At 42.7% G+C, this 8441-nt stretch overlaps 1 protein-coding gene and 1 long non-coding RNA gene across 4 annotated transcripts; one reads left to right on the top strand and one right to left on the bottom strand.

Moving 5' to 3' along the window:
- Positions 1-3105: 3105 nt before the first annotated feature.
- On the bottom strand, positions 3106-5713 carry LOC119353108. Its single transcript, XR_005170314.1, has 5 exons — positions 4660-5713; positions 4317-4470; positions 4063-4160; positions 3653-3682; positions 3106-3557 (listed from the first exon to the last, which is right to left on the bottom strand). It is a non-coding gene; the product is annotated as an uncharacterized LOC119353108 (long non-coding RNA).
- Positions 5714-5867: 154 nt separating this feature from the next.
- On the top strand, positions 5868-8174 carry LOC119353106. 3 transcript variants are annotated; one of them, XM_037619696.1, is made up of 3 exons: positions 5868-6342; positions 6425-6499; positions 7722-8174. In XM_037619696.1, the coding sequence occupies exons 1-3, from the start codon at positions 6067-6069 to the stop codon at positions 7872-7874; spliced, it is 504 nt and encodes a 167-aa protein (XP_037475593.1). In that variant the 5' UTR covers positions 5868-6066; the 3' UTR covers positions 7875-8174. The 3 variants fall into 3 exon arrangements, with proteins under 3 accessions (XP_037475593.1, XP_037475592.1, XP_037475591.1); XM_037619695.1 differs by having other exon boundaries at positions 6425-6533; XM_037619694.1 differs by having other exon boundaries at positions 6425-6537.
- The last annotated feature ends 267 nt before the right edge of the window (positions 8175-8441 follow it).

Below are 8441 nucleotides of genomic sequence, written 5' to 3'. Positions count from 1 at the left end.
TGATATATTTATAGTAGCAAATGGTACATGGTGAGATACATGAGCTGATTACAACGAGCAAATCTTCAAGATCTTAAAACTCTTTCTTCTAACATGACACACAGTCTTGTACTTTTCGGAAGTTAGCCGTAGAAACATTTTTTTTTGCGGGAGAAGTCAGCCGTAGAAACATAACAAAAGTATCAAACCACATACCTGTAAATACCAACGAGGGTTCTCCTATTGTTTTAATTTGAGCCATGATGGCAAGGCTGCGATGCACACACGTCGCCATTAAAGTAATCAACCAACATCGACAAGAGTACCAACACCGGTATCCCAGGGACAAAAAACTAAACAGCCAGGTCGACGTTGCTGGAAGTCGAGAGTACGAATCACCATTGTCGAGGATGTAGCAGCCATGACTGATATTGCGAGGACAATCCTCCTCGCGGCGACCATGAGAAAAAATAAATCCGAAACCGATCCGCCGAAGCAAGATCTGAAGGACCATATCTAGATAAATTTAATCTTCCAACACCACCATTGACGTCGGGAAGCAGATCTCGTCATTGAACGAAGGGACGAAGATTATTTATTGTAGACGATGTCATCTCTAAAGAAGAAGACGACTACCAAAACCCTAAACCAATCTAATAAAAACACTGCTATTATTAAGACTCCACTCATAGATCGGGTTCCCCACCCCTCCCGACATCGGCAAGGACGACCGGAGGAGGGGGAACCAATCTATGGTGGAGACGGAGTGGTGGAGCGGCTAGGTCTTTTTTAGGAGGCGGCGGCGGCGGCGTCAAACAGTGCACATAGTCTTGGATCCTAAACTCTTTGTTATATGAGAATTTTTCAGACGCTCCCACTTTTACCCATGAGACCTTGATCCTAGCCGTGTCAAGGAGAAATATTTTAACAGATCCTGTTTGGGACTGCTCCACTTCTTAAAATTCAGCTCCGCTTTAGAAAACAAAAGCCAAATGGGGTAGCTCCACGATATGACGCTCCACAAAAAAAAACTAGAATCTAGGGTATATCTCACAATTTTTATGAAGTTCTTTAGGGGCTGCTCCAAAAAAACTTTAGAAGCTAGACTTGGTGGAAAATTACCCATCACTGCCACCAGTAATTGGATACCCCTTTGTTTCTCCCCCCTAATCAAATCAAATAGATATTTTCACCAAAATTCTCATTCCTGAAGCTGGAGATAGATGGAAGCCAAACATTCTCTTTAGTAGTGCTACAACTTCTGTATGAAACTGCTCCAAAGTGGATTTGATGGAGTGAAACTGACTTTGGTGAAGCGGAGCAGTCCCAAACATGCCCTTAATGTCCGCGCCTTCTGAATATAGAAGTTCCCGTCTGTGCTACGTATGGTTGGTTCTTTGTACAATATACTTACGCACATTTTTTATGCATATGATTATCTTTTCTTTTATTAGGTTTCTACAAGAGATATACTTGTTTCCCAACTTCTATTCATGAAATTTTAACCATGTATATTTACAAAAATTAACCCGTATAATCAAATATTTCATATGTACACAAAAGATGTACAATATGTAGAAAAAACTAGAAATCAAAATGTATATCTGAAAAGATGTTAATCATATATTATAAAAATGTTAAACATGTATAAAAGTATGTACAGTGTGTATAACAAAATGTAGACATGTGTTGAAAAAACGTAGACATCAAACATTTATTTAAAGAATGTAATTATCTATTCGAAAAATATTAAACATGTATAAAGAAATGTTCTTGATATATAAAAACAAATTTAAAATGTGTAAGAAAAAACATAGATAGTAAAACCTATATTAAAATAATGTTAACCATGTATTTCAGAAATGCTGAACATATGTAATAAAAATGTCCGTTGTGTATAAACGAAATGTACATTATGCGTGAAAAAAGTAGACAAGTGTTGAAAAAATAAAAATGAAAAAATGATGAAAACCTGAAAGGAAAAAAATGAAGGAAATCATACATAAACAAAGGAAAAAACACTGAAAATGGAAAATGAAAGCCAAAAAACTGAAGAAAAGCCAGGCTGCAGGCAATGGGAAAGAAATGTACAGTATTGGGCCAGCCCACTATTTCCTACACGTAGGCGATTCATAGGAATCACTAAGAAGAGAAATAACCACCGCGGTCTTATTGTGGAAGAGAGTTTTCTTAAAATAAGTTGTTCGCTCCACAAGCCTACTGAATTTGTTTTGCCGTTCCGTAGTACATTACTTGACTTTTCTTCGTCGAGCTGCACGGCCCTATTCTCGATGTGTTTTGACTTTTGACGATCAAAGCGTTCGACATCCAAATTATTCTTGCTCTTACGTACAAAATAAGCCTACAAATCAGAAGAAAAATCTATTACTTTTTTTAGGAGAAAAGTAATTCCATGCAAGGGAGAAAACCAACTCGATGCCCAAGTGTTCATGGGGCACATGTCGGATCCCCATCATCCATTTCCGATATGTCCTTGCCTCCATGACTTGCACCGTCGTGGACATCTCATGTGCGTGCGATGTGATCAGACACCACCCATATCGGATATATATATATATATATATATATATATATAGTGTTACTATTCATCATCCAGTGTGTAGAGTATATTATTCTTCACCCCGAGCTAATATTACGATCGCTTCATAAATAAATTACGTTTAGAAGACAAATAGTTATATTCATATTGATTCACTACGTAAAATTTTGTATAGGAAAATAAAAAAATAGGTTATAAAAACAGAAATATAGCATTTTATGTATGTTTTACACTATGTTTTTACGTTCGTAATTTTAGGTAACATAAAATATTTTTACGACGAGTACATATTTTCTTACGTTCTCTTTTTATTGATGAAATAAGAAAAATTTTACAAAACGTAAAAATACAATGCATTGACGTCAAAATAGAGATGGAGTGAAGAATAACTATTCCTCACCCGGGGTGACGAATAGCGCGACCCTATATATATATATATATATATATATATATATATATACACACACACACACACACACACACACATAAGCATTGATTTAACACACAAGTGCCAAAGCAAGCATGAATAATGGACTGTAAACACCATGATAGCCAAACCGAAACTCTATTTCAGATTATTTTTCCTATGATGGAGCTGAAATATTCCTATATACTTGTAGGAATCATAAATCACTAAATCATCAGGAAGTCCCTCATAAATATAGTTCCTTTGCAACAAACGGTACCTGATTGCTAAACCAAAGTGTGGATAGATACTTATATTTAGTATCTAGACACTTATATGCTAAACCAAACGGTACCTGATTGTCATAAATCACTATAATCATTATTTAGTATTTAGACACTACTATTTTAAAGGTGGATAGATACTTCAAATCTTACATATGCTAGCAACCAAGATTGCTACTTAAAATTAAGACCTCCCTATGGTCCAGCTCCTCTGTAGTATTGGCTCGCCTCGTCGTTCTCATTCTTTACATGTTTTGTTTGTCGAGGTCACTTCAGCTCCATGGTGGCCTCCTCCGAGCTCCTGTGCTCATCGACGCCCAAGAAAAAACTGAAAAAGAATCTTGCTATTTATACATGACGACTACAACGACAGTAATTATGAGGGTATACAAGACCACCATTGAAAGACTTTGTAACACTTACTTGTTTTATGCGGGTATAAGCTCTCACATTCTGCATTGCAAGTCAGAAAGCAAAAAATGATAATTAGTTTTCATTTCCAGTTTGCAAGACAGAAGATTATACATAACTGCTTATTGTACTCCCAAATAAAATCCAGTACTTTTTCCAAATAAAATTCAGTCAGGCACATTTGGTTCAATATATTTTTTAGCCACCTTATGTTTTCTTATGTTCAGGTGTGTCAGGTCATTCTTCCAGAATTAATATTAAATATCATGCTTGAACTTATTTTTGATGAAATTTCAAGACTATGCCTGAATACAATATAGCAAGACCAACTCGGCAACTCGGCCTACTGAATGTACATGGGTACCATTAATCGCGGACCTTTGCTGAGCAATTCAAGTAAGTTTAGAGGGGCCACATCTAACCGTTTAACATTTCTTTTACATTCTCCAAGGCTCCAATATCTGAGTGCGATAACACATGACACAAGGTTTGTCTCAAACTCATTATTTGTGACCAGGTCCTGAAAAAGAAAATAACTTAGATCAGTTTAATTTTCGCACTTCAAGAGCCAGACTGTGATTATCCAAGATACCAAGAAAAAAATTGCATATCTCATTTGCAGAACATAAATGATGGGAAGAATGATGTATGGTGTAATCCTATGCTATAGACTCACTGATGAACAAATAAGAAATCAAAAACTCATATGTGGTTGTCCTGGTTCAGCAGCCGTGCCCTGTTACACTCCTGTTTCGTCAGATGCGCCTTTTAGATTTGGGAGCCAACTCGCGGATGAAGATGGCAACAAAGCATGTTCTCCATGCACCATCCTAAAGAAATAACACCAAATATGATCATTAGGGAACAAATAAAATATTTGGTTGCTTTATTTGACGTTTAAGAATGAAATCTTTAGATGTAGCTGCACCTGTAACCATCTACATACCTTCTAACACAGCAATCGACTTGATTAGAGAAGAGGAAAAAACTCAAGCAATTATCTTGTACAGAAATATTACCTTATTGTATTTCCAATCCGTCTGTCCCCTCCACTCCACTCCATCAGGGATATGTTAAAAGGCTAGCAAATCATGATTGCATCACTTGTATGACACTAAGTAAGAAAGGAATGATGATGTGGGACATGGGGTGCTACGGACAAACGCTGCCTCCTCCCAGCATAGAAGGGCCGTGGGGCGAGGGTACAACACAAGTCATGTGGTGCCACGGCGGTGTAGCTCTTCATTGGACGGACGCCACCGAGGAAACGAGAAGATGGCCTCGTGCAGGCCACATCTTGGAGGCGGGGAGGCTGGACTGCGGGATCGCCGTGGTAGGCGGCCTCGAAGACGACCGATCGATGCTTCCTATCGCCACACCCACGAATCGTGTCACTGCCAGCAGTTTCGCCGACGCGGCCGCCAGATCTGGTAGAGAAGACAGGCTGGACCAACGTGGGGAGAGGGGAGGAGGTAGATGACCACGCCGCCATAAGATTGGTGGCCGACTGGCCGCCCCTTCCATCTTCCACGTTGCAAGGAGAGGGGGCAAGGTCGATCCGATGCACGCCGGGCCGGGTGGATGGGGAGCGACGACGGCTCCAAGAGAGAGAGAGAGAGAGAGAGAGAGAGAGAGAGAGAGAGAGAGAGAGGAGTATGGGAGGTGTACTCTGACGGGGGTGTGGCGGCGGCTGTGCTTGGAGGATCGTGCTTGGGAGGGGAGGAGGCAGCGCCGAGCCGCCCAGGACGAAGATGAGGTGAGGTGGATCGGTGCTATAGATGGGATTGCATCCCGATGTTTTCGGCAGGGACGATTGTGCGTGGAAAAAAAACTTGAACCGACGATGGTCGAAGGCGGACGAAACCGGCTGAGGAAGGAACGTAAGAGGGGAAACGGAACCTTACGGTTCTTTTAGGTAGTAGAGATAGAGATATAAAGTAGCACTATTCTAATTTCGGGATTAGAATAGTTATTTGAATGACAGCCAGTCCTATAAGGCCCGATGAGATCCTCCTGAGATCCCGAGAAACCCACCGGACATAATAAAAAAAAACGCAACACACCCGACCCGCTGCCCCGATCCCCACCTCCTCCCTCGATTCCCTACGCCGAACACCAGATCTCGCCGCCGCCGCCCCCACGACCTGTGTTGCCGTCGCCACTCCTCCTCCGCCGTCGATGCACTCCCTCCCCATGGCATGTGCGCTCCCTCCCCTGCGAGCGCGCTCCCTCCCCGCGGCTCCCGGCCGGCGCGCTCCCTCCCCGCGGTCGGTAAGCTCCCTCCCCAGCCCGCGCGCTCCCTCCCCGCGGCCGATACGCTCCCTCCCCGGACGGCGCGCTCCCTCCCCGCAGCCGGCGCGCGCCTGCCAATTCTCCTTTGCGACCGGCGCGGTCCCTCCCCGCTGCAGCCCGCACCTCCTCCATAGATGGCCTGCACCGGCCGCTACAGCCCATCGAGGTGGTGGCCGTCTTCCTCGACCCCGATCCACATCTGCCTGGGCTTCTATGGCCGACCTGCCCAATCGCCGACGGATTCCTTCTCCAAACAGTACAATGGCCACTCCCGCTCTGCCTCCGACCTCCCTTCTCCCCCACACGGCGAATGTCCTGCTCCCTACCACGCCCATACCGTTCTTTCTCCCATGGATGCATCTGGTCTCTGTTCAATTACAGGTCAGCACCAGCGCTGCGAACAAAAAAAGGTCAGCATCTGGTCCTCCAGAAGTTCAGTGTGTTGATTTTCTGAAGATCATGAACTGGACTATAACTATGTATATTTTGCAGGGCCTTGTGATAGGGCATCCATCTTTTTTCATCGAGGTCGCCATCGTCCATCTGCGTCGAGGCCACCCTGCCATTGTAAAATTCTGCTCTCAAAGGTGTCTGTTATTGTGTAGGTAAAAGAACCTAAAGTTTTTCTATACCTCAACAACTTGAACTGGTTATGTATCACTGTAAGTGCAATATACTTCAGTCGAATGTTTGATTATTCAGCGGGCCAATGTGTTCATTAACCAATTCTGTGCACTAAAAAATTATAGCAGGTAGAATGTTTGTGAATCTGTATATTAAAAGTAGTTGGTCAGTAGGCTAATGGCTGCACTGTCTCTGTGGAATAGTTTTCTGGGTCATTTCTACTAGTTTCCATCCCCAGCCGCGACACCTTCTCTTCCTGTTATCACCACAAAAAACAGAGCACACAAAAAGACTCGGGTGCTAGTCACCGTCCACCTCCTCAGGCACCACTCTGCTTCTTGAGAGTTAGCTGCGGCTTTCCATGGCCATATACACGCAGTTTGTTGTTTTGCCCAACCACTTATATATGCGTGCATGTTTCCATTTTTGCCAAATTGTATACCGATCTTTTGTTTTGAAAAACAAATGTGCATGTGAACGTGAGAAAAAAGTCTATATAAAGAAGTTCATGTATTACTAACCCAGAAGGTTCGTGTATTACTAAGTGTGTGCACATATAATTTCTCCCTCCATATATGTGTGTATGTATGTTTGTATGTTCTGCCAATTCCATTTTAGCTTTGACCACGGTTCACCAGCCATGTAAACAATAGTTCGGCGCATACGTCCTTCACAAATATTATCTATCCTCATTATTCAGTTTAAAATTGTGTTGTCTAGTTCTAGTTCTATTCTATTTTTCTGAAGTTCAATAGTATCAGTGCAACTCCGCCTATGTCTTCTAGGCATAGCCGGTCCCAAGCCCGGGTAAAGGAGGAGGGTTGTGATAGGCTTGGCGAGCCAACGTAAAAACTAGCCAGTCCCATAGGTATGAAACCCATTTGAGCGAGAATAGTACTAGGATGGGTGACCTCCTAGGAAGTCCTCGTGAAAGGGTTTCATATCTAAGGGTTGTGATAGGCTTGGCGAGCCAACGTAAAAACTAGCCAGTCTTTTGGGTATGAAACCCATTTGGGCGAGAGTAGTACTAGGATGGGTGACCTCCTGGGAAGTCCTCGTGAAAGGGTTTCATATCTAGCCTACCCCAACTTGTTTGGGGTAAAAGCACCAGCATCAATAGTATCAGTGCAAGCAAAAAACTGGGGTTTTGATATGTTGGTTTCAGTTTCAGAAATCCTTCAGGAAAAAATGCAAAAGAAAAATGGAGCAGGAGTCGCAGGCCTCAAGCCCTCTCTCCACTTCGTGGCTTCTTGTTCTCAAAGCACAAGCTGCTACTGCTACTATTAGTAAACTGCTTCTGCTCACTATAATGAGCTGAGGGGCGTTGCCCAACTGCGTGGATGCTCGCCTGCTCACCGAGCGTCGCGATAGTCCACCCCGAAGCCATCAGCAGGAGCAGCTTGCAACAGCCCCGCCTCTCCTTCGTCTAGTGCTCCAAGAGGCCAGGGTAGAAAAATCGGTCATCTTCTGATGAGCCCTGCCCCGATAGGAACCTCTCCCTACCTCTCTCAGCTACTGATGGGCACCATAGTGTGAAGTTGATGTAGAGAACAAGTTCTGATTATGTGCTCTGTACATGCTTGTTGATATGTCAATGAGAACCAACTTTTTTTCTTCAGGTTGTTGTGATGATGTTTGATAGTTAATATTTTTGCAAGTACAGAACTCCAGGTTATGAAATTTTGATGGGCGTGAGACTTCTTTTGACCTTGCATTGTTAAAATATCTGCCAAAACTTTCTTACATGTAGATGCACCCACGTCCGCATCTTTGACCTTCTTCATATATGTGTTGTGTTTAAAATTGCTCAATGAAAATTATATTCTAAGAAGTTCATATATTACTGAGTGTAAAGGTCATGTATTATAACTACCTAGTAAGTGAA

This window comes from Triticum dicoccoides, chromosome 2A (genome assembly GCF_002162155.2).
Source record: "Triticum dicoccoides isolate Atlit2015 ecotype Zavitan chromosome 2A, WEW_v2.0, whole genome shotgun sequence".
NCBI lineage: Eukaryota > Viridiplantae > Streptophyta > Magnoliopsida > Poales > Poaceae > Triticum > Triticum dicoccoides.
The sequence above is the reverse complement of the archived record's forward strand: the minus strand, read 5'-3'. Positions and strand labels throughout refer to the sequence as shown.